Source organism: Tursiops truncatus, chromosome 11, assembly GCF_011762595.2.
Source record: "Tursiops truncatus isolate mTurTru1 chromosome 11, mTurTru1.mat.Y, whole genome shotgun sequence".
NCBI lineage: Eukaryota > Metazoa > Chordata > Mammalia > Artiodactyla > Delphinidae > Tursiops > Tursiops truncatus.
The window spans coordinates 57,300,791-57,327,171 of record NC_047044.1 but is presented as its reverse complement, the minus strand read 5'-3'; the positions used below and the strand labels follow the sequence as shown (position 1 = coordinate 57,327,171).

The 26,381-nt window shown below is 53.0% G+C and overlaps 3 protein-coding genes and 1 long non-coding RNA gene across 16 annotated transcripts; 3 read left to right on the top strand and 1 right to left on the bottom strand.

Annotated features, from left to right (window-relative positions):
- Window positions 1–441: 441 nt before the first annotated feature.
- PIP4K2C (phosphatidylinositol-5-phosphate 4-kinase type 2 gamma) lies at window positions 442–12,537 on the top strand. 5 transcript variants are annotated; one of them, XM_019918272.2, is made up of 11 exons: window positions 443–698; window positions 3,590–3,687; window positions 4,362–4,458; window positions 4,819–4,962; window positions 8,507–8,653; window positions 8,843–8,881; window positions 9,473–9,586; window positions 9,958–10,225; window positions 10,394–10,497; window positions 10,679–10,778; window positions 11,081–12,537. In XM_019918272.2, the coding sequence occupies exons 1-10, from the start codon at window positions 525–527 to the stop codon at window positions 10,757–10,759; spliced, it is 1,266 nt and encodes a 421-aa protein (XP_019773831.1). In that variant the 5' UTR covers window positions 443–524; the 3' UTR covers window positions 10,760–10,778; window positions 11,081–12,537. The 5 variants fall into 5 exon arrangements, with proteins under 5 accessions (XP_019773830.1, XP_019773831.1, XP_019773832.1 ...); XM_019918273.2 differs by having other exon boundaries at window positions 10,679–10,790; XM_019918275.3 differs by having other exon boundaries at window positions 10,679–10,801.
- LOC141275860 (uncharacterized) lies at window positions 3,585–13,915 on the bottom strand. The gene is made up of 3 exons (XR_012324344.1): window positions 13,800–13,915; window positions 13,323–13,370; window positions 3,585–3,724 (listed from the first exon to the last, which is right to left on the bottom strand). It is a non-coding gene; the product is annotated as an uncharacterized lncRNA (long non-coding RNA).
- On the top strand, window positions 13,580–18,891 carry DTX3 (deltex E3 ubiquitin ligase 3). 5 transcript variants are annotated; one of them, XM_073788475.1, is made up of 7 exons: window positions 13,580–13,788; window positions 13,945–13,989; window positions 15,331–15,395; window positions 15,586–15,662; window positions 16,029–16,758; window positions 17,650–17,867; window positions 18,187–18,891. In XM_073788475.1, exons 4-7 carry the CDS (start codon window positions 15,634–15,636, stop codon window positions 18,260–18,262), a joined length of 1,053 nt encoding a protein of 350 aa, XP_073644576.1. In that variant the 5' UTR covers window positions 13,580–13,788; window positions 13,945–13,989; window positions 15,331–15,395; window positions 15,586–15,633; the 3' UTR covers window positions 18,263–18,891. The 5 variants fall into 5 exon arrangements, with proteins under 5 accessions (XP_073644576.1, XP_073644577.1, XP_033722297.1 ...); XM_033866406.2 differs by lacking the exon at window positions 13,580–13,788 and adding an exon at window positions 14,468–14,857; XM_073788476.1 differs by lacking the exon at window positions 13,945–13,989.
- A 353-nt stretch (window positions 18,892–19,244) lies between these two features.
- On the top strand, window positions 19,245–26,263 carry ARHGEF25 (Rho guanine nucleotide exchange factor 25). Of its 5 annotated transcripts, none has more exons than XM_033866395.2 (16): window positions 19,245–19,416; window positions 19,708–19,822; window positions 22,108–22,322; window positions 22,459–22,554; window positions 22,635–22,708; window positions 22,879–22,945; window positions 23,135–23,238; window positions 23,428–23,497; window positions 23,617–23,706; window positions 23,804–23,896; window positions 24,087–24,137; window positions 24,311–24,388; window positions 24,575–24,775; window positions 24,930–25,110; window positions 25,378–25,589; window positions 25,934–26,263. In XM_033866395.2, exons 1-16 carry the CDS (start codon window positions 19,318–19,320, stop codon window positions 26,042–26,044), a joined length of 1,857 nt encoding a protein of 618 aa, XP_033722286.1. In that variant the 5' UTR covers window positions 19,245–19,317; the 3' UTR covers window positions 26,045–26,263. The 5 variants fall into 5 exon arrangements, with proteins under 5 accessions (XP_033722286.1, XP_033722288.1, XP_033722287.1 ...); XM_033866396.2 differs by having other exon boundaries at window positions 19,246–19,416; window positions 25,378–25,493; XM_033866397.2 differs by lacking the exon at window positions 22,459–22,554.
- Window positions 26,264–26,381: the final 118 nt, after the last annotated feature.

Below are 26,381 nucleotides of genomic sequence, written 5' to 3'. Positions count from 1 at the left end.
AGTTCCTCATCTCGTGCCTAGACTTTTGCAGTACTCTGGTCACCCTCCAGAATGATGCCTGAGAGGTCTTTCTAAAAGCACGAAACCCACTTAAGGGATCTCCTACTTCGTAAAGAAATGCTTTCGGGTTAGCTTCAGGGCGGAGGTTATTCCTAGAAACTGGGCAAAACCGGAAGGCGGCGACTTTGCAGCAAAGAAGTCCTAGACCGAAGGGTTAAATCAGGCCAGTCCAGGCAGCATCCCCTACGCCTGGATGACTGGTCTGGGCCTCGCGGACTGCTCGCAGCCCTCAGGGCAAAAGGCTTCGGTGCGACTCCCCACCGCCAGGTGAGTCCAGCCAACGCGCGGGCGTTGGGGCAGACGTGCGGCCGCCAGGGGCGGAGTCAGCCTGCCCCGCCCTACTCGCGCGCCCGCGGGCCAGCCTCCGGTCACGTGACGGAGGCGCAGGTGAGCGCCGCTTCCGGGGTCGGGAGACCACATCGCGGCCGGCTCCGGCTTTCACTCGGTTGGGTGTGCGGGAGACTATGGCGTCCTCCTCGGTCCCGCCGGCCACTGTACCGGCGCCGACAGCGGCTTCCGGCACAGGTTTCGGCTTCGCTTCCAAAACCAAGAAAAAGCATTTCGTGCAGCAGAAGGTGAAGGTGTTCCGGGCGGCCGACCCGCTGATGGGCGTGTTCCTGTGGGGCGTAGCCCACTCGGTGAGACCCGGCCCCGGCCCCGGCCCCGGCCCCGGCCCCGGCCCCGCGGAGGCCCTGTCCGAACCTCTGAGCTCCTCCGGGCTTGTCTGTTTCCAGGCTCCCGCCTCCGGAGCCCCTAGCGCTGCCACTTTTCCCCCAGGCTGTTCTGGTCTGCCCACCTGCCCTCAGGTGTTTCACCCAGCGTACTTTCTCGCTCTAGACCTTTTTTTTTTTTTAACGTAGACTTTTGTCTCTCCCTCCGCCCGTTACTCCTCCACTCTGGTTCCATCTTCCCCAACTGAAATCCAGCTCCCTGCTTCCTTCCAGTCCGTTCCAGCCTCAGGCCACGGAGACCGGCCGGGACCCGGCTCCGTCTGGAAGGACATTAGGGAGAGTAGCTCTTCTGGCTTGGTGGTGGTGAGGTCTCCAGTGAGAGTGTAAGTGTAGAAAGGGAGCGGAGAGGGTAACTGAATGAAGGGAATCGTTCACTTCTCCTTTGCACCTTGCTTTACAGCCGCCGTCAGTGACGTTGGAACCTTGGCTTTGGGGGAAGCTCCAGGCTTCCTGGACCTTCTAATCCTGCATGTCCCTTCCTTTCCCTTCCAGAGGTACAGCATTTCAGAGAAGCTACCCCACCCTGAGCCTAGTGGTTGCACTTACTCAGCACTTAATGTATGTAAGCCTTTGGTCTTAATTGCAACCCATTGCTGGCTGGAGTAATGGTATTTGGTGTAAGTGGGGGTCATCTTTGACCAAAGAGCTGGCTCAGGAGCTCTGGTCATGGGGACATTATGGTGGTGAACTTTAGAATCAGGGAACTGCTGTCGAAGGTTGGCCTGGGAATCCGGAGGAGGCCAAAAGAGGCCGGCGCATCTACTTTCCTGAGGGTACCTCAGGTGAAGGAAGCACAGCCATTGCCCCCCTTCCCTCAGATCTGGATTGGAGGGATGCAGTGACCTTGAATATGACAGGCAATATTTAAAAAAAAATTTTTTTTTAATTTATTTATTTTTTGGCTGTGTTGGGTCTTCGTTGCTGCCCGCGGGCTTTCTCTAGTTGCGGGAGCAGGGGCTACTGTTCGTTGCGGTGCGCGGGTTTTTCATTGCGGTGGCTTCACTTGTTGTGGAGCACAGGCTCTAGGCATGCGGGCTTCAGTAGTTGCGGCACGTGGGCTCAGTAGTTGTGGCACATGGGCTTAGTTGCTCCCCTGCACGTGAGATCTTTCTGGACCAGAGGTCGAACCCGTGTCCGCTGCATTGGCAGGCAGATTCTCAACCACTGCACCATCAGGGAAGCCCCCAAGCAATGTTTTAAAAACTCAACTTCCTTGAAACATTATAGTCATGGTAGTGCTGTGGAGGTGGAAGGGGATGAGGAGGAATACAGTTTTTGTCACATTTTTATTTGTGGCTTAGAAAGTCATCTGGGGGTGTGTCAGCTCCCTTTTGCATTTGTGGCTCTGTGGACTGCTCCCAGCTCAGTCTAAGGCACTTGGTATGGGCAAGGCTGATGGAGGTGGGCTGCCTCTGTTATGACTCATCCATCCATCCCTTTGGGAAACTTAAGAAGGAGGGTTTTCCTTTGGTAAGATTGGGGAATTACACATAAGACCTGCCTCAGCTTCCCTAGGTATATATACTTTAGCCCCAATACCCCACCCTCCAGCCAGCACACATTTACTTCAAGGGTCTGGAATGGAGAAATTCCTTGAACATATGCCTTAGTGATGATTCAGCCTGCTTAACAGCAGGTGGCGAGGAGGGGGCATGAAGAACTGTAGCTGAATTTTAGGCTGGGAATCTCTAGTGGGTTTTTTCTTTTTTCCCTCTGGAGGAATGTGTTCTGTCCTCCTTTTCTACTGAGAATGAGAGGAGCTGGTTTTTCATTGCAGTGTATGGGATTTAGGTTAGACTACACTTCATAACCTCTGTCGAATGATCAAGTAAGGATAGGCAAGGCATCTGTTTATTCAGTTAATAAACACTTCAGGACCACTGTGGGCCAAATATTGTGCTAGCTAGGCACCTGAGTGATGCAGATGACCAGAACTGGTCCTTACCAGAGCTCACAACCCAGGTGGGGAACTCACGTAAACTAGAGGTTAGAGTCAAGTGATAAGGTTGCGTGAAAGATACTGTGGCAACAGTGGGGAGAAAGCACATCTCCTGGGCATTTCTTAGTGCAGGATCCCCCTTTCCACCCTGAATTAGCAGACTGCTGATTCTTGGGGCTGAGGAGAGCATGTGATGCTTGCATCCTTTGGGATGTGGGTTGGCTTGACTTCAGTGAACAGATGCCTAATGAGCTCATATCCTTTGCCTGCCTGCATTCCCTCTAAAATCAGCTGTTTTTCTTTTATCTTACACCTAGGTAGGTGGGGACCTACTACAGAGAACTGGGTCAGAGTGGTCAGGAAGGACTGGTCCTGTTTGTAAGGAGATGCCTCCTTCAGGATATGGACGTTTCATTCTCGCTGCTGTCGACTCCTCAGAGTCCCCTTAACTCTCCTTGTACTTTGAAAACACCTTTTGTTTCCAGTGGAGCATGGAACTGTTTGTCTTGAATGTCTTGAGTCTGCTGAGGGTCTTTTTTTTCTCTAGAATTTGTCACAGCTTTAAAAAATAGTCCAGAGTCGCTTACAGAGTTTGCCTAATATAAAATGACTGTTGTGAGCATGAAGTTCCACGGGGGCGGGAGTGTGAGGGGCTGTGTGCAAGAGTTGCTTACTGCAGGCCTTGGGCAGCAGAAGATGGCAGACACATACTCTCATCTTTGTCAAGCATATGCATAACCAGCGTTTTTAAGGGAATGAGGTTTGATTTGCCCTTTTCTGACTCTTGCCCAGACACAGTGCATAAGTAGCTCTCCACACCCCTGCTCACTGGCTTCCTGTTCTTGTGTTGGCTTATCAGATCAATGAGCTCAGCCAGGTGCCTCCCCCGGTGATGCTGCTGCCAGATGACTTTAAGGCCAGCTCCAAGATCAAGGTCAACAATCACCTTTTCCGCAGGTATGTGGGAATCCCCACCCTTCTCATGTCAGCCTTCCTAAAAGAGAAAATAAATAATTTTAAGAGTTAAGATTGAATGAGTTGAAGGTTTTAGATTTAGAAGACAACTTACAAGTTGTTATTGTATTGTCTAACCTTCCTTCCTATGCAGAAATTCAGTATTTTGTAAAGAAACCACTAAAATAATTTCCAATGTTCCTTACACCCTTATCTATGTGTACTAGTTTACCTCTCCTCTAGCCTGGAGGTTCACAAAGTAATAAATACGTTTAGATGCCATTACCATTAGCTTCTGAGAGGGACTCCCTGAAAGAAATACCTGAGTCCTGTAAGCCCTCCTAGTATCAGAAGATGCCATTCAAGACCTATTGCTTATTTAGGGATGTCTCTGACTTGCTTGAGATTTGGGAAATGCTGCTGTTTGGATGGGCAGTAGGTCGTGGTTCTGCTTAAGCCGCTTACCAGTCATGTGACTTCAGCAGGTCACTCAACCACCCTGAGCCAGTCTCCCCTTCTATAAAATGGGAATAATACACCTTTAAAGGACCTCACACGGGTTTTATGAGAGTCAAATAAGGTAATATGTGTGAAGGTGCTTTGTAAAGTGTCATGCCCTACATAAATATAAGGTAATATTGTTACTTTGTTTCTTATCTTGAAAACCTCTATTGCAGGGAAAATCTGCCCAGTCATTTCAAGTTCAAGGAGTATTGTCCCCAGGTCTTCAGGAACCTGCGTGATCGATTTGGTATTGATGACCAGGATTACTTGGTGAGAGTCCATTGGGTGAGGATAGTCCTTTCTCCCTAACAACTGGGGAATCCGTGGGACAGTCATGTTTGGAGAAATGAGGGCCTTCACAGGTATTCTTTATTTTTTTGTGGTCACAGGCATCTAAAAAAATCTGAAGAAAGCTATAAACCCTGTCCTTGGGGGGAAATGTAGATACATTAAAATTTTTGCTTTCAATTTCATTTAGTCCATATATGGACACCAAATTTAGAACCCTTGCTCGTCCTCTTACGTCAAGATTTTATCCACTTTCAGGTGTGTTCAGTTGGCCACTGTCCTAGACTTGCATCTCCATATAAAGGGGAGGAAAAGAGCTTCTAGCCTATTTTGTGTCCCCAGGTGTCCCTTACCCGAAGTCCCCCGAGTGAAAGTGAAGGCAGTGATGGTCGCTTCCTTATCTCCTATGATCGGACTCTGGTCATCAAAGAAGTATCCAGTGAGGACATTGCTGACATGCATAGCAACCTCTCCAACTACCATCAGGTCAGGTCTCTCTCCAGCCTCATTCTTCCCCTCCCTACTCATAACTCAGCTCCAGAGCACTTGGGAGACTTCCTATCCCTCTTTCTCCCTATAGCCCATTTTGCTCCCCAAGAAGCATTTGACATCATACTTTTGAAAACAAGGCATTTCAAAAAGAGAGCCTCTGCATACCGATTTGTGTTTGATTAAATAGAAGAGTTCGTGTTCCTTCTTATTTGGCACTTCTAATCTAAAACCGCTGTGAATTGATAGATACATAAAGGGTACATGTATAGCAAAGTATAAACTTTAGACTAAGTCAGAATTAGATGAAGTGTTAACACCAAATGTACTATCAGGAATAAATGCAGTCTGGGGAGAAAACCAGGATAAGTGCACAATTGGGATAGATTGGAGGAGAGAAGCCATGATCGTATCCAGCCCTAAGTGGGATTAGGGAAACTATTCTATCCGATCAGATGAATTTGGAATGTGAAGTTTCTGGACTATTTTGGGAGTAAAAACATGCCTGAATATCTTTCTACTGAAGAAAAATCTCACCAAAATCAATGAGCAAGGAATAAATGAAAGATTCTAAAAGAGTTTTTGGTTATTCAACAAATATTGGATGTCTGTTGTTATTAGGTCTTATGTGAGGCAGTAGAGAAAGAGGTGAATGAAATGGCCGTGGCCCTTGAATTTCTCTTGTTCTAATGGCAGAGACCAGTAAGCTAGCGTTAGTTAGCACACAGCAAGCTGCGTGCAAGGAGTAAAGGTATCTAGGGGATGCTCTGGGGTGGCAGAGGAAGAGCATCCCAACTCACCTGGGGCAAGAGGTGCACTTGGTAGGCTCAAAGAGAGTTTTTTAGAGGGAGTATCCTAGAAGTTGATTCTTGCATGACTAGTAGGGACCAGCCATTGGACAAGGAGGAAGAGAGCACTCTAGGCAAAGGAAAACAGCACTTGTAAAGGCACAGAGCCATGAGAGAGCTTGGTGTTGTGGAACTGCAAGAAATTCAGTGTGACTGGGATAAGGTATTGTGGAAAAACAGTTAGGCAGGAGCCAGGCCGTGAGGGTTTTATAAGCCACACGAAGAGTTTGGGCTTTATCCTGAAGGTGGTTTGCAGGGGAGTGATATATATGTTATTTAGAAATATCCCTGTGTCAGCATTTTAGAGAATGGATTGCAGGAGGGAAATACTGAGAGTGGAGATACCAATTAGGAGGTAATTGTAATAGTCCAGGTGAGAAATGACAAGGGCCTGGAGGGATGATGCAGTGGAGGTGGAAAGACCTTTGGGAGAATTGTGAGAATTAAGGCAGAGGCGCTCCAAATTCCTGCTTAGGGATAACTGGTTGCCCAGTGACCAACAGTTGGGAAGCAGAAAAAGAAACAGGTTTTTGGAAGAAGACAGTTTGGATTTAGGCATGTCGAGTTTGTGGTTTCTTCAGTTCATGCAGATATAGATGTCCCATAAGTGGTTGGGGTATGGAGTTTGGGAAAGAGGACTAGATTAGAAGTCTAGATTTCAGAACCATAGGTGAATAGATGGTAACTATCGCCATGAATGTATTATATTGGGTTGGCCAGAAAGTTCGTTCGGGTTTAAGATTATGGATGTGTCGAGTGAAATGAAAAGAAGGTTGAGGAAAGAACCTTCCGGAGCAAGAAGAGAAAAGAGCCCATAAAGGAGACTAAGAGTTGTCTGACGCTTTTTTTTTTTTTAACGTGATTGCTAAGTTTAATTCAACAGCTATACACACTCCTGCCTTGTAAAAATAACAGAATGCTCCTCTCAAAGTTACATAGAGACGTGAGCACAAGTTTGCTGTTTTTAATACAGCTCTACAAAAAAGTTGGCACCAAATGCACATAAAAGAAGTTTTAAGGCTTAATAAAAATACAGACTAGTAACTTCTCAATACAGCTTGGAGGCTGAGAACAGGATGCTAAGAGTTAATGAAACTTCCAGATACAGGCAGTCCCCAATGTACAGAGCATTTTCCACATGCAAATGGCCTCCCCCATCAGGTTCAAAGGAGCAAAAACTTTTTCTTCTGTTCTCCCAGTGACCAGACTACCCTGGCTCTCTAAAGCCATGCCCACGGCCCCAAGCAGGGAAGATGAGAACAAAAGTAAGGCCGCGTGGTCAGAGGCCTTACTCTGCTGCCCAGAGGCTCTGCTATGGTTGTGTTTTCCTCCTTCCCGCAGGCCTCTATCCCCAGCTCTGCCCCAGAAGTCCCTGCCAGGGGACAGATCTAGAGACCTCTTCCCCTGAGTGGCTGACGGTGAGGCTGAGACTGAAGCCCCAAGGGCCAGCGCCATGTCAGGGTCTTTTTGGCGAGAGTTGTCAGATGCTTTTAATGATTTATGCCCTACTGCATTCCACACAGGATTTGAGGATAGAGAGGAGTGGTGTGATGGGAGCTCAGAGTGAAGAGAGTTTTAAGGAGAGGCTGGTCAGTAGTATCTAGTGCCAGCCAGTTGAAATATGATGACTAGATACCCATGAGATTGGCAACTGAGGGATTTGAGGCAGTGAGGAGTAGAGAAATTTCAGAGGAGAAATGAGGGTATAATCTGATTTCAGTCGTTTGAGGTATGAATGAGAGAGAGGCAGTGGACTCATGGCTGACTAATTTTTTGAGAAGGTTGGCTATGAAGAGAAGTAGGCAGCAACACCGAGGGAGATTGTAGCATTGAAAGAGGAATTTTTTTTAAGAATCCAGATTATAGGCCATCTTGCAAACATTTTTACGGTGGGAGTCTAGCCCACCAAAGAACATTGGTCTAGATCAGTGGTCCCCAACCTTTTTGGCACCAGGGACCGGTTTCGTGGAAGACAATTTTTCCACCGACTGGAGCTGGGGCCGGGGGCGGGGGATAGTTTAGGTGGTAATGCGAGCGATGGCGAGCTCACCCACCACTCACCTCCTGCGTGCGGCCTGCTTCCTAACAGGCCGAGGACTGGTACCAGTTCGCAGCCCGTGAGTTGGGGACCCCTGGTCTAGATAAAATCATTTTGTTGATGTAATTTCTACTACTGGTTCTGTGACTACTTGCGTATAAAGAGGGATAATAACATGTACCCTTCCCCATCTCAAAGAATAATAAAGACGAAAGGAGAGATGGCGCTTTAAATTTTTTTTTTTTTTTTTGTGGTACGCGGGCCTCTCACTGTTGTGGCCTCTCCCATTGCGGAGCACAGGCTCCGGACGTGCAGGCTCAGCGGCCATGGCTCACGGGCCCAGCCGCTCTGCGGCACGTGGGATCTTCCCGGACCGGGGCACGAACCCGTGTCCCCTGCATCGGCAGGGGGACTCTCAACCACTGCACCACCAGGGAAGCCCCACTTTAAATTTAAGAGACATTATACATATGGGATAAATGAAAGGAGATGATGATTCAGAAACTGCACGGATACCAGGGGCATCTTTAGAAAGTCCCCACATCCCTTCGGAGCTTCTGTAACCTCTACTTGAATCCCTATGGAATAGTAGCATTTGAATTCCCATCCCTGAGCTGCTCGGCCTCTTCCCCTTCCTTCCTCCCTTCCACCCCAGTACATTGTGAAGTGCCATGGCAACACACTGCTGCCCCAGTTCCTGGGGATGTACCGGGTTAGCGTGGACAACGAAGACAGCTACATGCTTGTGATGCGCAACATGTTTAGCCACCGTCTCCCTGTGCACAGGAAGTATGACCTCAAGGTAAGGAGAGGAGGTGAGGGCTGAAGGGGAGACTCCTGATGACCTGAGGGAGGGGAATGGCCAGGGAGGGCACTGGATGATGCATTTTAAAGGAAAGAGGGCTGTGGGTTTGAGGACTTGTCTTAGGAGCTGGGTCCTGACTGTTCTTTTAGCCACTTCTGCTGACTTTGTCTTTGGGTCTCTCCACAGGGCTCCCTAGTGTCCCGGGAAGCCAGCGATAAGGAGAAGGTGATATAATTTTAGATGATAGGGTGAGGGATGGGGGAGGGCAGGTCAAAGGGACCTTCTTGGGATAAAGAGGTAGGGATCCCCAGCTATTTACTCTTATCTTAAACCACCAGAAAGAAGAGAGATGTAGACTTTTCCTGATCCAGGGATTGTTTGGAAGGGGCAGTGGGAAGAGCTTCTTTGTCACTGGCATGGGTTAGTCCATGTGGAAGGTTTCGGGATGCGTGAAAATGTCAGACTTCAAGAGCAAAATGCCTACCAGCCGCCTCCCATTCTGAGCTCTGTGTTCAAGCAGCTGTTTTTGCTTCAGAAGAAAGAAAAGTCAGAATGGAGGTTCTGGACTGAAACCATAGGCAGAAAGTAGGGGGGTGTGATTTGGGGTACAGCCGCAGTGGCTGAGTCTGGGGAAGCCACCAGAGGTAAGAACAGGCTCTGGGCAGCATCCTAGTGTTAAGTCAGTTGAGAGATGGGCTGTAAATCTGTCTCCCCTAGACACCCCAGAGTCAGAGACAAAGCCCTACATAGAGCAGGGTTTTCTGAGAGCGTGGGGTAAGGGCTGTATTCCCAAGATGTCCCTTTACCTATTCTCAGGTTAAAGAATTGCCCACCCTTAAGGATATGGACTTTCTCAACAAGAACCAGAAAGTTTATATTGCTGAAGAGGAGAAGAAAGTCTTTCTAGAGAAGCTAAAGAGAGATGTGGAGGTGATGGGTTGGGGTGCTGTGGGAAGTGGCTTTGTTTCCCTTTTTTGCTCCCCACAGGGCAGTTGCCCATTCACAATACAAGGGAACTCCTCCCCTTCCCTTTGGGTTCTCTGCGTGTAGGGGAGTTGGATAAGAATCATGAAAATCCTCTAGAGGTGACTTACGGAGGGGGTGGCTGGCTTGAGCTAAAAGAATGATCTTAGATACCCAGGACAATTAGGTAATAAAGGGCAATGGTATACTCCCAACCCTCAATTTTTACACTTCTTTTCCCCAGGAGGGCCCCGGAAATTCAAGGATGGAGGTATAAGGGTGGTACTTGGAAGTGGAGAGGGAGATCTGGGGCTTCTCATTTGTCAGTGGGGTTTCAGTTCCTAGTGCAGCTGAAGATCATGGACTACAGCCTTCTGCTGGGCATCCACGACATCATTCGCGGCTCTGAACCAGAGGAGGAGGGGCCTGTGCGGGAGGAGGAGTCAGAGGGGGATGGGGACTGTGCCCTGACCGGACCTCCTGCTCTGGTGGGCTCCTATGGCACTTCCCCTGAGGGTATCGGCGGCTACATCCATTCCCACCGGCCCCTGGGCCCTGGAGAGTTTGAATCCTTCATTGATGTCTATGCCATCCGGAGTGCTGAGGGTGAGAAAAAGCCTGGAAATTTTAAGGGTGGGGAGGGTGGTCCCTGGAGGACAGAGACCAGGGTGGTGGGTGGAGAGGCTGTTTAGCTTTTCAAAACAGATCTGACTGGTTCCTGGGGAGAGGGAGTTGGGATTGTACTTGCTCTTCATTGCTGGTCTCTCTCCCCAGGGGCCCCTCAGAAGGAGGTGTATTTCATGGGCCTTATTGACATCCTGACACAGTATGATGCCAAGAAGAAAGCAGCTCACGCAGCCAAAACTGTCAAGCATGGGGTGAGGGTTCTCTAAAGCCTTTCCTTTCTTGTCTTGACTATTCAAGAGCCTCTTGTGCCAGAGCAGTGGGGTGGCAGAAGGATGAAGGGTTGGGTATGGAAATGATCTGGAGTGGAACTGAGAGTGGGGAGTCGGGGAGGGGTGCGGGGCCTGACACCATGTTCCATACCTCCTCTCACAGGCGGGGGCAGAGATTTCTACTGTCCATCCTGAGCAGTATGCTAAGCGATTCCTGGATTTTATTACCAACATCTTTGCTTAAGAGACTGCCTGACTCCATGGTGACTGCTGCTGTGTGTTCCAGGTGGTGGGGTTCTGAGAGGCTTTGGGGGAATTGTGGGTATTCTGGCCACTCTTCTGCTCTTTCTCTTTTGCTAACTTCAGGCTACAGGCTTCTTCCACCCAGATAACTCATTCTTGTTGAGTAGGCTCTTCCTGGCCCTCAGAAATACATTGTCCTCTTTCCTCTTCCTTTCCTTCTCCCTTCCCCTCCAACAAGTCTGCTTGCTTCATTAGTGTTACTGTTGACTCTCTCCCAAGTGCCTTGATCTTTGTAAAATGTCCTGTTGTTTCTATAACATAGGAGGAGCTGGGGGAAGGGTGTTGTTTGCCATCTTCAGGACCTGACTGGACAGACGGACCTGGCTCAAGCTGCTACTGTGGATGCACTTTGCTGTGTGGGATGAACTAAGAGTGTCTGAATTTTGCTGATAACTTTATAGAGCTCACTGTGGCACACTTCCTTCCCCGTAGGCCCTGGGATGGAAGATTTTCAAAATACTACAGATGTGGGTGCAGGCATGCACACATACGATGGGATATGGCCAATCTTATGCGGCTGGGGTGGAGAATGGTGGGCGGGCTGGCAGCTCATGGAGGTGGGACCTCTGAGGACTCTTGTGATTATGCAGAGAATTGGAGGTCTCTGTTGAGGGTTGACTACTCTCCAGGCTCTTCCCTCACTCCACGTTCACCCCCACCAGAGATGGCCACAGTGTTGAATCCTGGGTTTGACTGTCACTGCTCTTCACCAGGACCTCACATCCCTCCTGGAGCTGGAACCCTTCATTGGGGGTGTGGCCAGTTCTGGAGGCTGGGAGGATGAGCCAGGGGTATAAGGTTCACTCCCTATGTTAAATTTCCTTTCTTCATGTCTAGCCACCCCTAAGGTTTTAGACCGAGCAGAAGGGAATATCTCTACCTGGGTTAACCCTGGTTATTTCAAGAGAAAGGAAGTCTCATGTGTGGGAACCTCCTCTACTCTCTGGAAGTGTGCCCATAGCATACTTACTTCCCCTCTCCTTCCCAAACGCTTTTTCCAGTTGGATTTGTTATTCTGTTCGTCTTATACTGCTACTGTGTCTCTCAGGGGACAGATGGCCGCCTTTGTCATCTTCACTCTCCACCCCCAGAGAGGAGTCAGAGCCATAACCCGGCCTCCTCCAAAGATAGTTGAGTTAATACGTGATATTCTCAGAATGTAGCAGACCCTGATGAGCTGAGATAGTGTACTCCCTTCCCCACAATGCCCTTGGGGCTCAGGCAGCCATTCTTCTTGTGATCCTACATCCCCCCTGAGGCTTCTGCACTTCTCTGAAACATAAAGATGGGCACCAACGAGTGGCCTGTGGGGTACAAAGACTCTTGCTCTGTATCTGCCTGGACTGATCTGTCTCACAAGAAGTCATGAGGTCATAAAGGAGAATTCCTCCTGCCCCTCCATCTTCTGCTCACAAGAGGAGTCCCTAGTTAAGGATTAGAGTCCCTATAATATGTTCCTGTCAGGAGGCTGATGGATCTTTTTCATTCCAACCATCTACCTTCCCCTGTTGAATGCAATAAAACTCCATGACACCAGCAACTGTTCTTTAGAAATGGGTTTTCTGACCATGTGGCTGATGTATCATAAGCATTATGGTCTTCTTCATTTGTTGCTTCTGTTTTTTTTTCATCTTTTTTGTTTTATTAATTAATAAAAAAGATCTTGTGTATTTACTCCTGTTGCTGTCACTATATAGAAAATAAATTATTGAATCCAAATTCCTTCACAGAAATGCCTCTTCTTTCCCTCTTGCTATTTTGGAAGCCTGGGCTTAGGGATGCAGAGACCAGATGAAGAATTCTGATTGGTCTTTAAGGTGTTGGGTCCCTAAGGATATGGGTTTCAAGGTAGATGGCTGTGAACTTAAAAAGGTGTTGAGGAGTGTGCATGGGAATGGAAAACATTCCCCAATTTTGTGGGAGTTAGCTATAGGGGGGCCAGGGACAGCTGAGATGATGTGACCCTCCCTCTTCCCCCAGGGTTTTGGGCTAGATCACACTCCCATCTCTGTAAAGGTGAGCACCAAGCACACATGAGCTAAAGGAGAAGGAATTCAGTGTTCCTGCAGGCTTCCTGGAGAGAAGTCCTCTGTCTGCAGGGCAGGAAGAGTACAGCAGGGTCCTGGGAAAGTAATGAAGAAAGTGACCAACCACCCAGATGGAGAGGGAGTAAAGAAAAGGGGGTGGATTATCAGAAGTTGCTGCCAGTCTGGGAGATCCATCCGGTGCTTCTGGCTGAGGAGGTCTTTTGGCTGGTGGAAAAACCTGGCTTGATGTGGCCCCAGGGAAGTGAGTTGGACTGGGGGCGGAGATTGCTCTGATGTGGGAAGCAGAAGAGAGAAGAGCTTTTTTTTTTTTTCTTTGAGAGTTTTTAACTCTATTTCAACCATAGACTTGATACTACCATCACTCCAAGGCATTTAAAAAAAAGATGTATTCACTTCGCATTCTGCACCAGCCTCAGTATCCCTGTTTGTGTAAAGAGAAAAATCAGAGACACTTACCAATACCCATCTGGGAGCCGGTTTTGCGGGGTCACAGAAGGTAACAATCTGGGAAAAGGCAAGCGATGAGGCAGGGGGTTGAAATGGTTTAGTCCTGGACTTATTTTTTAGAACGAATGCTTTTTTACTATTACTCTTCTTCCTACTCCATATTCCTTAAAGGCCTTTCTAGAAAAAGGATCACAGAGAAATTGCCCTCTCTTCCCCATCTACCTAAGCGACACGCCTCACCCACCCATCCACCACCACCTCCCAGAAGCTGCCACGAAGCTGGCTGGGAAAGAAAAGGGAGAGGGCCCCCCTCCCGGGAGGGGGAAGCGAGGAGGGTGGCGTCTCTAAGAGATTTAACCTCCCACCCGCGGTTCCACGATACCACCCCAAGCCTCCGAAGATTGGGACGGCGCCTCCATTTTTGTTTTGGGGCAGAAGAGCGGGGGCTTGTGGATAGAAGGGGTCAAAGCAAACGGTGATTATTACCTCTGAAGGGGAACGGGGGGGGTGCCATCCTTCTTCCTTCCCTTTCCCTCAGTCTGCACCCCCTGCAAACTCCCCCCCCGCCCCCCGCCACCTTCTCGGGGTCTCCCCCCCACCCTGGTTGCTAAGGCCCAGACCGTCATCCCAGCAACAGCCTCAGTCATGTGACCGGCAATGGCGGCGCTGACAAGAGGTAGGTGAGCCCGGCGCCCCCCACACCCGCCGCGCGCCCCCCGGGCCCCGCTCATACCTCCCCGCGCGCCCTCCGGTTCCCCCTGCGCCCCCTCCTCCGCCTCCTTCCCCCGCGCGCGGCGCCGGGGCCCCCTTCCAGGCCCCGCTAATGCTCTGTCACCCTCCAGCCTTGGCCTCCATTCGGGGGTTCTGGGGCCCGCGATCGGGCCGACATCCACCCCACCCAGCTGTGGGGTTGCGGGGGCTCTGCCGAGCGGGCCATGTGGGAGGTGGTTCCGGGTCGGGTCTTGCAGGAGGTCGTGGGGGGAGGGGTGGAGATGCCTCAGTTGATGCCCGCAGGGACCCTGGCCCTTCCTGGCTGCCCCTGTGGGCGGCCTCTGTCTGGCGAGAGGGACTGGCCCCGTGTCCGGCCTGGGTTGCCCCAGAGGAATCGGACCCAGCATAAACTGTGGCCCCGCCTCCCTTTTCTGTGCCATCAGGACTCGGAGCAAAGGACACCTAGGTCCTGGCTTCTCTCTGATGGGGAGAGGGTGTTCCACCTGGATGGACAGTATGAGCCGAGGCTCTAGGGTTCCAATTTCACTTTCTGAATCTTGAGCTGCATCTGGCCTTGAGGGGACTATGATGGAGGCACAAACGGAGAGCTGCTCCCCTATGGATCAGTCAAGGAATTGAGGTCACGCTAATGGCCCTTCTTTCTATTTGGGCTGCATTTGGAGGTATTGTAGGGATAGCTCTGTAGCTGAACACGGCAAGACTCCGGGGAAACATCAGGCTGCTCCAGCGGATCCCTCTGCCTGAGCCCCACCCCTCCCTAAATGTAGCCTAGGTAGCTGGCAGGCTTGGACTTCACGTGCCGGGTTTAAAAGGTGACAGCCACAGCGAGAACTTTCTTATTGCAGGGGCTGCTGCCACTTTGTTGGCATTCCAAGCAGACTCCAGCAGAAGGGACCGGGTTAACTCTCAAGGAAGGCTCCCTAGCAATAGGGGCTGAATTATTCGGGAATGTGGAGTAGGGCGAGGAATTGGGGAGCAAAGGAAATATTCTTGTCCTTGTGACCTGAGGGAGGTGGCAAAAAAGACCTCTATCTGTGTGGGCTTTTCCCTTCCAGACTTCTCTTATCCATGCCCCTAGGCTTTCTTAAGAGCCTCAGAGCTGAGGAAGAGGAAAGTTAGCATGCTGAAGTTCCTTCTTTAGCAACTTGGAGAGTGGCTGGGGATGGAATTCTGCAAGAGACAAGGAGAGGAAATGAAAGAGGAGGTTTTGTTTCTGGGCAGACTGGGGAAAATGGTAACATTTGTCATCCTAACCCAGTCCCCCCCCCCACTCCCCCTGCCCCAGTCCTGGTCAGCTGAGTGTGGAAACAGAGGGATTTCTGCTGCTCTCATCGTCCATGGGCTTTCCAGGTATCTGCCTTTCATGGGAACCTCAACTTTCACCTTTAAATTGGTTGCCTCTATTCCACGTTCCAAGTAATCCCATTCCCAGTAACTTACACCCAGATCCCGTCTCTGTTAAGTGGGCTGCTGGGTTGGGGCTTGTGGAAATGGGAGAAGGGGTTTTTCATTTTCCCTCCTTTCCCTTTCCACCCACCAGGTCACACAACCTACAAGTAGGGAGCAGGAACAGAGAGAGAGAGCCTGCATGCCAATTCTAAGCTCTTCAGGATCAAAGTGAGCAAAAAGGAGGGCAAAAATCTCCCTTCCTTTTACAGAACTCAGTTCTCACCTGATGTGGGGGGAGGGGCCGGTTGTTTCTGTGATCTCGGGAGCAGTATAGGAGAACCAAGATTGATGCTCGGCTTGGATGATAATAAAGATATAGAAGCTTTCTTGCTCTTCAGTGGGTGCTGGAGTTTGAAAGATAAGAGGAAACAGAACATGAACTTGGGGGAGGAGGTGGGGGTTGACCTCTGAGTGAGTGGAGATAATATAGGGTTGGAAAGGAACGGGAAGTAGGAGGCACTGATATTTGTCAAATGGGGACCCCCCACCCTGAGTCCTTTTCACCCTGGGGGCAGTGTCGTTCGTCCTGTCCAGAATGGCAGCCTGTGGAGGCACCTGCAAGAACAAAGTGACTGTCTCCAAGCCTGTGTGGGACTTCCTCAGCAAGGAGACCCCTGCCCGGCTGGCCCGGCTTCGGGAGGAGCACCGTGTGTCCATTCTCATAGACGGCGAGACTTCTGACATCTATGTCCTCCAGCTTTCCCCTCAGGGCCCTCCCCCAGCCCCTCCCAATGGGCTCTACCTGGCCCGGAAGGCTCTCAAGGGGCTGCTCAAAGAGGCAGAGAAAGAGCTGAAGAAAGCTCAGAGGCAGGGGGAGCTTATGGGCTGCCTGGCTTTGGGGGGTGGGGGGGAGCACCCTGAGCTGCACCGCCCAGGCCCGCCCCCTCTCCGAGCAGCCCCACTCCTGCCCCCAGGGGCACGGGGGCTGCCCCCCCCTCCTCCTCCCCTGCCCCCTCCTCTTCCCCCCCGCCTTCGGGAGGAGGCAGAAGAGCAGGAGAGCACCTGCCCCATCTGTCTGGGGGAGATCCAGAATGCCAAGACATTAGAGAAGTGCCGGCACTCATTCTGCGAGGGCTGCATCACCCGGGCCCTGCAGGTGAAAAAGGCCTGCCCCATGTGTGGCCGTTTCTATGGGCAGCTGGTGGGCAACCAGCCCCAGAATGGGCGGATGCTGGTCTCTAAGGATGCCACACTCCTCCTACCCAGCTATGAGAAGTACGGCACCATCGTCATCCAGTACGTCTTCCCGCCCGGTGTCCAGGGGGTAAGAAGCCTATGGCCTGCCCTTACCCTTTGGTTTTCCCTGCGCTTGTTCTCTGACCTAGGAAAACTGGGGGAGGGGGAGTATGTTTGTTAGATGTGATACAGTCTTGCTGTCTCCCGGTATGCCTTCCCACTCAAGTGCCCTGGAGCTAGAGGCCCCCTTGAAGCCTAGCTTTTCCATCCCCATGACCCCAAGGCACCCGTGAAAATAGGTATGAGAGAAAGGAATTGAATTCTATTTCTTTGATGAACTTGGATGTTGACATCTATTCTTGGCAGAGGTGGAGTCTGTGGACGTGGTGGCTCAGGTGCGGACAGGCACGGTGGGAAGGGTCTGACCCCCCTTAACAGTGCTGGGAGCGTTACTCCATTCCAGATTTATGAGAGGGAAAACCTTGATGACAGTGGAAGGTTAAAATAGGAGCGGTCAAGAACGTAAAGGTGTCTTCCTGCTTGACAAAGAGTAATGTCCAGTTCGGGTTTGCAGAGTGATGAGGAAGCTCTGAAGGAGAGTAATAGAAAAATAGAACAGGTTAGACAGTGGAAGATGCATTGGGAGTGTTTCAGGTGGAGAAGGGAAGGCTGAAAGACCAGTTATTCCCAGTCTTCACATTTCTGCTGAGTTATCTGGAGAGTAAGGCCTAGCTACTTTTGAGAATTCATTTGTTGCTGAATTGAGGCTTGAGGGATCGGGACAGCAGAAAGGACCTCTTAATGATGAGGATTTTGTCTGGAAACAGGCTTCTGCTGCCCAGACCCTAGAGCTGCACCTTCCCTGGCAGGCTGTCGCTGCCCCATCAGCGTTAGCTGGGGGTGTATGGCCAGAAGGCTGGCCAGGATGACCCTCAAGATGCCCAGCTGCTCACTGCCCACTCTGCCTCCCCCACCCCAGGCTGAACACCCAAACCCAGGAGTTCGGTATCCTGGCACCACACGGGTGGCCTACCTCCCGGACTGCCCTGAGGGCAACAAGGTGCTGACCCTGTTCCGCAAGGCATTTGACCAGCGTCTCACCTTCACTATCGGCACGTCCATGACCACAGGGAGACCGAATGTCATCACCTGGAACGACATCCACCACAAGACCAGCTGCACAGGGGGACCACAGCTGTGCGAAACGCCTTCTTCCCTTCCCTTGGCTCCACCCCTTCTCCCCATTTCTCTCTGGGAGCCTCCTAACTGGAGAGGACCACCCCCAAACTATTCAACCATATTGCCTGTCCCAGTTTCTCCTGTAGTCATCCTGGTCCTAATGTGCCCAGCTTAACCTACAAAAATAAGCAGAATTGGGCTCAGTTATCTTGGGTTTGGATAATCTCAGGGAAGGTGGGGAGGGGCTAGAATGGGGCACCAGCATGAGGGTGAGCCTGGGGGTAATATGAGTAAGCCTGAACGGCTAACCCTGACCCTCATTTCTCTTTGCTCCCAGGTTTGGGTACCCGGACCCCACCTACCTGACCCGGGTGCAAGAGGAGCTGAGAGCCAAGGGCATCACCGATGACTGAAGGACATCCCCTTTGGGAGGCCCCTGCTGTTCTCCTTCAGTAGGACCCAGTGGGAGCCTCTGTTGTCTCTCCCTCTGTCCCCCTCATCACTCAAGTAGGGGACTGTCTGACTGGGGAAGGGGTTCAGAGAAGGAGGGGCGATCCCTTCCCCAGTCCCCCACAGGCTGAGTGCTTCAGTGCAGTGTGAGCCACTCCCTTCTGGCAGAGTCTGATGTCCCAGGCTCTGCTCCCCTCCTCCCCCTGTACATACTCCCAGTCTTCCTGCCCCCTCCATTGCCCTTGGCTTTTTCTGGTTTGTGATGTGCTCCAGTGACTAAGCTGAGAAAGGACCTGGGTGGGGAGGAGAGGGTCTCTTGATCCCCCCCCCCATACTGCTCCACTGCTGAATTTCTGCTCGGGGAGGGGGGTCAGTCTGCTGTGAGCCCCCGTAGAGCCGGCCGCATATGTTCTTCAGAAACAATACCCCTTCTCCCTTAACCTTGTCCTTTCTCTCCTGTGTCTCTGTCTTTGTCAGTCTTTCTCCCACTCTTCTCTGCCCCCTAGAAGGAGCCTCCTTACCCTGTTCTGGAATCGCCGCCAGACTGTAGCTTTTAATTTAATAAAAATAAAGTAAAATATGCAACTCTCTATGCCACACCCGTTCTGTTCTGTGGGCCGGGGGTGGGGGGTTGGGAGGTGGGGTGAGGAGCTGGACCTGCTGAGAGGGAGAAGGGGGTGGTGATCGGGAACTCCCTGGGCGCCTCCCCAGGCTCTCTGCCTCCAGAGGGCCTGGGAAAACGGCAGGTACTTAGTGGGCTCCAAGATAAAACTGCGAAGCCTTGGATCGTGCTTCGACAGCGGAGTCAGGATGAAGTGGGGTTTGTTGCTGAACTACAGTTGCAGAGAAAGGAACAACCCTACCCCTTTTGAAAAGTTTGGCTGGGGTGGGAGTGGGGGCGGAGCCTGGCAGGGGGCGGATTCCGCGGCGGCAACTCCCCGGACGCACGCTGGCCTCAGAGCCCCCCAGCTTCCGTGCCCCCTCGGCTCTGAAACTTGGAGGAGGGTAGGGGTCCAGCATGAAGCCCCCGGAGCGCCCCGCCCCTGGCCGCACTGACCGGATACTGGGGGTCATGGGGGGCATGCTGCGCGCATGCGCCCTACCCGGGCAGGAGGGGGTAAGAAAGGGGGACCACGGTGGGGTCGGGGGTCTTTAGGGGGCTTCAGGATGGCTGCACCCCACAAACTCAATTTACCCGCAAACAAGAATCCTTCGGGGTAGTCGCAGGAATCCAAAAGTTCCATTAAGAGCATCATAGGCACGTTCTTGGGTAAATTGCTCCCTCCACCCCAGCCTTGGCGAAGACCCTTTTATAACAAAGTGGATTTTGACAGGAGGGAGAAGGGGAAGCGGGAGGTCTAGGCTGGCCGTGGAGGGCGGGTTTCTTACGATCACTCTGTCCCCGCAGCCCCCGAAGAGAAGCCCCCTAGGGCTGGGGGGGACCGAGCCAGAATCTAACTGTACGGAGGGGAATCAGAGAGGGGAGCGCGAACGCGAGGTCCCCGCCTGGGCTCCGCTGCCCGGTAAGAAGCTAGGGGTGGGGTGGGGCACAGTTTGCCATCCTGCGCAAAGTGGCAAATTAAAAAATATGCTGCTCGTATTAGTATAAAGGTTCGCATCTAATTTGCATGAGACCCATATAGACGCTGAGACCTCCACGCTTCTTCTCGCCCTCTAGCCCGCTGTGTGTCCCCCACCTCAGCGGGTCCCGAGCCCCCGCTGGCGTAGTGTCCCCGCGCCCCACCCCTGGCCCCTCGCCAGCCGAGTCTCCAGGACTTCTCCTTAATTGGTGATTAGCCTCAGCTGGAGTCCCGGGGCCTGGAGGAAAGAAGGGTCCGGCGAGAGGGCGGCACCCGGGCTGTGTTCCCCACAAAGAGCTCCCCATTCACGCATCCCCTACTGGGGGACCTTGTCCACCCCTGCGCGGCTAGAGACAGTCCCAACCCCAGGACCTCTTCGCACAGGCTAAGGCCCCATCCGCCGCGCCCTTCTCCGCCGCAGAGGCCGAGGGGCGACCCTAGCCGACCCCGCCGCCGGGCTTAACCCCCACGCCAGTGCTCCGCAGTCGGAGCCGGAGATGCGGGAGGGAGGGGGAACCCGGGGCTGGGGAGCCCAGGCTAGAGAGGAGGGGCGGAGGCGCTGGGGACTTGGAGTGGGTACGAGGTGGTGCCTGGCGGAGGGGGAATTGGGGCGGGAACCCAGCACTGGCTGAAGGGGGAAAGCGAGGGAGAAGGCGGAGCTGGGCCGCAGAGGCCCCTCCCCGCGGCGACCCGGCGGCGGGGCCTGTTATTCTGCTCGCCGCTCGGCGGGGACCCGCGCAGCGCCAGTGACTCGGGGAGTCGGCCCCCGCCTCCTCCCCTGACCAGGCCTAGAACTACCCCCAACCCGGGAGGCCGGAGACGCAGCTGGAGCGGCTGCCGCATCCCGGCCCAGCCTCCTCCACCATCCCTCCCCTTCCCGCTGGACATCTGGACCCTGGGCCCCGCACCGACTGGGTTCCGGAAACCCTCCCCGCCCAGCTCGGCGGCCCGGCCCCGCGCCGCCCTCTCTACAGAGTCCCCAGCCCTTTTCCAGACCAGACTTCCGCCTACCCCTGGACCCCCGCCTTCCTATTCCCTCCCTCCCCCCGCCTCCCCCAGCCTGGAGCGGGGTAGGAGGGAGGGGGGGGTGTGCGCCCTGCGCCGTCCCCGCCCCCCGTAGTTCCCCCTGCATGGCCTGCCCGGGTCGGGGGTGTGGGGGGGCCCGGGCGCCATGCGGGGGGGGCAAAAGGGGGGTCGCTGTGCCTGTCCCCGCGTGATCCGAAAAGTGCTGGCAAAATGCGTCTGCTGCTTCGCCCGGGGGGGACATGGTGAGTGTAAGGTCGCGAGGGCCCAGTGTTGAGTGGGGGGCGGGCTGAGGGTTCAGGACTTGTGTCTGTCCCGGCCCTAGGGATTTAGAGGCTGGAGACTATACCTGTGTTTTCCAGGAAAGTGACCTAATAGATGATCTCTAAGATCCCCTCTTGCCTTCAAATTTCTAACAGTTAAAAGTTAAGGAAATTGGGGAAGGGGCAGGGGACTCCTCTCAACTGAGTGTGAGAAAAACCCATCCACAATCCCCTTATGCCTAGACCACATCTTCCCTGAAATCCTTCTGCTGAGAATCTACTTCAGATCTGAAGAAGGACAGGGGGATGGAGGAATGAGGGATGAGGGGGGTCTACCAGGGGCTTTTTCCCAAATCACAGCTCCGCTGTCCCTGAGCCCAGGCCAAGGATAACACCGATGAGCTCTCCTCACTTGCCCCCTCTATTGGGTTTGTGCATGTGCTGGGAAGGTGGGCTGCAGAGGTCTTTTCTTTTTATAGTGACTAGTGCACTTGGTGGAGGAGGGGTCTGGGGGTGGCAGATGGGCTCTTAAGCTCTTTTTCTCCCACCCCCCCCCGCCACCACCCTTCTCAGAGAATGGTCTGTACCCATTGCAAGGGGGAGGGTTGTAGGAGAGCAGATGGCCACCCCCAGCTTCCAGTGTCTTCCCAGATGGCTGCCCTCACCCCCATATTGGTGCCATGCTCAGATATGGGGGAACCCCCACATGTAACTGGGGGTTCCAGGCCTAGGGAGCCAGGTGTTTTCTGTCCTTCTTCCCAAGGGTGTCCTGGTGAAATTTTCTCTCCTGGCCAACTCCAATGAGGATGGCAAGAAAGTGAGCCCTGAGGGAGAGGGGCTGAGCATCACAGAGCAGAGACTCTCGGAGCTCCCTAGGGACCCTGAATCTGGAACTGAAGCAAAATTTATCACCCCCTTTCTCCCCCTACCCCACCCCTTTAGAATCCTATTCCATTGCTGGCAGTGAGGGGAGTATCTCGGCTTCAGCTGCCTCGGGTCTGGCTGCTCCCTCTGGCCCCAGCTCTGGCCTCAGCTCTGGCCCCTGTTCCCCGGGACCCCCAGGGCCAGTCAGTGGCCTGAGAAGATGGTTGGATCATTCTAAACATTGTCTCAGTGTGGAAACTGAGGCAGAAGGTGGCCAGGCTGGACCATATGAGGTGAGGAGGGAGCACCAGAGAAGCATGTAGGACATCCATGAAGGGTGCTGGGAGAGGGCAGGTTGAGGGGGCCACTGGTCACTGGGGAGACACAGCTACTGTCCCTGACCTTTGAGACTTGACCTCTGGCCCCCAGAACTGGATGCTGGAACCAGCTTTAGCCACAGGAGAGGAGCTGCCAGAACTGACCCTGCTGACCACATTGTTGGGGGGCCCTGGGGATAAGACGCAGGTATGAAGACATGAGTCTGGCGTGGCTCCCCTCACCCAAGAGGCATCCATTTGCTTACTCTGGGATGTTCTTCCTTACAGCCACCTGAAGAGGAGACTCTGTCCCAAGCCCCTGAGAGTGAAGAGGACCAGAAGAAGGCTCTGGAAAGGAGTATGTAAGTGTCCACACACTCTCTATCCCAGACCCCCGCAGTCGCGCAACTTCCAGAGGATTGTCTCTCACATTTTAGATTTGAGACCTGGAATTTCCTCTGAGGTTGGCTGTGGTAATGAAGGGGCTTCTAGTCCAGGAGGGAGGAAGTGGCTAAACCTGTTCTCTTCCCAGGTACGTCCTGACTGAACTGGTAGAGACAGAGAAAATGTACGTGGAGGACTTGGGGCAGATTGTAGAGGTAGCTCCCTTTTCCCTTCCCAGCCCTGGCCCAGCCCCTTCCCTCTCCCCAGGGCTAATGTTAGGAGATGCCTTGTTGCTCCTCTGTCCCACCTTCCCAGTCTCCCCTACATCCTGGACTTCTTGGGGAGGGGAGGTTCCCACCAGGACTGGCTCCACACACTCATGTTCCCACCCAACCTTCCCACAGGGTTACATGGCCACCATGGCTGCTCAGGGGGTACCCGAGAATCTTCGAGGTCGTGACAGGATTGTGTTTGGGAACATCCAGCAAATCTACGAGTGGCATCGAGAGTGAGTGATGGATCCCTGAGAGCGAGGGGAAGGGGCGTATGTCTGGTGGTCTCTGTATCCTACCCACGGGCCCACTGTTGCCTGAGGAATGTTTGGAGAGACTTCGCGGGGAACACTACCAGGGCAGACAGCTCTGAGTTGCTTGGAGTAGGGGTATTTGACCAACCTTTTCCCTCCCTACCCCTCCAGCTATTTCCTGCAGGAGTTACAGAGGTGTTTGAAGGATCCTGATTGGCTGGCTCAGCTATTCATCAAACATGTGAGGCTTGACAGAGTGGGGCCCAGGAGGGGAGGGGTTTGGGAGTGGGTCAGGACTTTCTGGAGATGTGCCCTCTCTCCTCGCTCACTCTACTCTTTCTTGAATTTTACTCCTGTTAGGAGCGCCGCCTGCATATGTATGTGGTGTACTGTCAGAATAAGCCCAAGTCAGAGCATGTGGTATCAGAATTTGGGGACAGCTATTTTGAGGTCAGTGGCTGAGACACCTTGGGGAAAGGGGGACAGAATCGTCAGCATGAGCAGGCTTTCCAGGCTGCAAAACCACCCCATCTGTCCCTGTCCCCAGGAGCTCCGGCAGCAGCTGGGGCACCGCCTGCAGCTCAACGACCTCCTCATCAAACCAGTGCAGAGGATCATGAAATACCAGCTGCTGCTCAAGGTCGGGGCCACCTGTTCCCTGGGGGCACGGCTGGTTGGGATGGCCCTTTCCTCATTCGTCTCCCCAGGGTTCCTAAGGCTCCCCACCCAGACTTCGGGGGGGGCCCTCACCTGTGTCCTCAGGGGGAGGATGTGAGGGCTTTTGAGGATGTTCTCATAACCTCCCTGAGCATTTCTTCTCTGTGTCTTAGGATTTTCTCAAGTATTATAGTAGAGCTGGGATGGAAACTGAAGAGCTGGAGGTGAGTACTCCCAGATCTCACAGGACACACCACGCACACCTCATCTTCTTAGTCTCCTGGGTTCCTCCAGCTCCACGGGTGGTGAAGGGGAAGGCTGGTTGGCGATAGAGACGTGGTCTGAAGACGCCTCTTTTCCAATGATGACAGTGCTCTTCTTTTCACTTGTGTCCCAGCAAGCTGTGGAGGTCATGTGCTTCGTACCCAAGCGCTGTAATGACATGATGACCCTGGGGAGACTGCGGGGGTTTGAGGTACAGGGATGGAGCAATGCTCTTCTGCCCCAGGCTGAGCACTCAGGAGATCCTTACAGGGAACTGTGCTCTCCTGGGGCTGACAGGAGATGGTTGGTTGGGAGTGTCAGGGGAAGGAGGGAGGAGCAGAGAGTTGCCCCTTTTCTCTTATTGTTTTTCTCAAAGGCCACTCTCCTTTGGTTTCAGGGCAAATTGACTGCTCAGGGGAAGCTCTTGGGCCAGGACACATTCTGGGTCACAGAGCCCGAGGCTGGGGGGCTGCTGTCTTCTCGGGGTCGAGAGAGACGTGTCTTCCTCTTTGAGCAAATCATCATCTTCAGCGAGGCCCTGGGAGGAGGAGTGAGAGGTGGAACGCAGCCTGGATATGTGTACAAAAGCAGCATCAAGGTGGGGAGGGTGTCCCAAGGGAGAGGTCTGACTGGGATAGGGGAGGCCTCTGAGAGGACAGTGGCCCCTCACATCCTCTTTGGATTTGTTGGAGGGGACAGGAACCAGAGAGGGCCTGAAGAATTGGGGGGCTACCTCTTATTTGCCAATCCAGGTGAGCTGCCTGGGACTGGAGGGGAACCTCCAAGGCGACCCTTGCCGCTTTGCACTGACCTCCAGAGGGCCAGAGGGTGGGATCCAGCGCTATGTCCTGCAAACTGCAGACCCTGCGGTCAGTCAGGCCTGGATCAAGCAAGTGGCTCAGATCCTGGAAAGCCAGCGGGACTTTCTCAATGGTGAAGCTCTCACCCTCCCTCCCCGACATCCTCCCTTGGTCCTTGGATCTCCTGAATCCCTCACCGCCCAATCTCCAGTCCCTGCCCTCACCCCAGCTTCTCCCCATCCCTCATCCTCACTTTTCCACAACTAGCTCAAGATTTAGTAACTCAGAATCCCCTAAAGCCTCAAGCGACTTACATTGGCCGACAGTCCTTGAGAGCAGAGCCCCTGGGAGAGGGCGTGTCTCTGCTGTAACCCTCCTTCTGTCCCTTTGTTTGCCCCAGCACTGCAGTCACCCATTGAGTACCAGAGACGGGAGAGCCAGACAAACAGCCTGGGACGGCCAGGAGGTCCTGGGGTGGGGAGCCCCGGGAGAATTCGGCCTGGAGATCGGGCCCAGGTCAGCACACACACACCCATCAATGGCTCTCTTCCCTCCCTGCTGCTGTTTCCCAAAGGGCAGGTGGCCAGAGTCCCCCTGTCCCTGGACACACAGGTATGAGGAATGGAATTCCCTGGTTGTAAGGGCAGAATGGGGAGGTCCTCTCTTGTTCCAGGATCCCCAAACCTCCTTCCCCTGTATCATTCCTTTCTTCCACCACCTTCCTTTTGTCTGCCCCTTCCTACTTCCCATCTCTTGCCCTCCCCCACTCCAGTTTAACCCTGAGAGAAGCTGATGGTCTCAGATAATCTAAGATGTCTGGCAAGAGGGGGTGGCTTGACTAGGGCTTACACTGACAAGAGAGGAGTGAGGGTGGATTCCTGAACTTTTGTTTTTTTTTTTTTTTTTTTTTTGGATTCCTGAACTTTTGTGATCCTCTGACTTGAGTCTCTCTTCAGGCCTCCAGTGACATCCCCCAAGCTCCTCATGACTCTCCTCCAGTTCCACCAATTCCAAACGCCCCCCCCCGCCAAGCCAGACTTGCCAAGCTGGATGAAGATGAGCTGTAACTGGTGAAGGCCATGGGGGTGGTGCTGACTCAGCCACTCCGTTCCCCCAGGAACTTCAGGGCAATCCTTCTGGCAGCGCCCCAGAATTCCTCCCTCTTGGTGTATCTGGAGGGTGGGCGAGGCTGGGAGTGTCAACTTGCAGGAGGGAACCTAGACTCAGAAAGACTTCTTTCTGCCCAAGAAACATAGGTTCCTTCAGCCCCTACCCCTATGCATGCATCACAGGTCCCCCCCAAAAGGAGGAAATGTGGGTGGGTAGGAGGGCTGGGGCAAGGGCCAGACAGAAACTATTGGTTTTGTTTTTGATTTTGTTTTTTCTGTTTTTTGAGAATAAAGG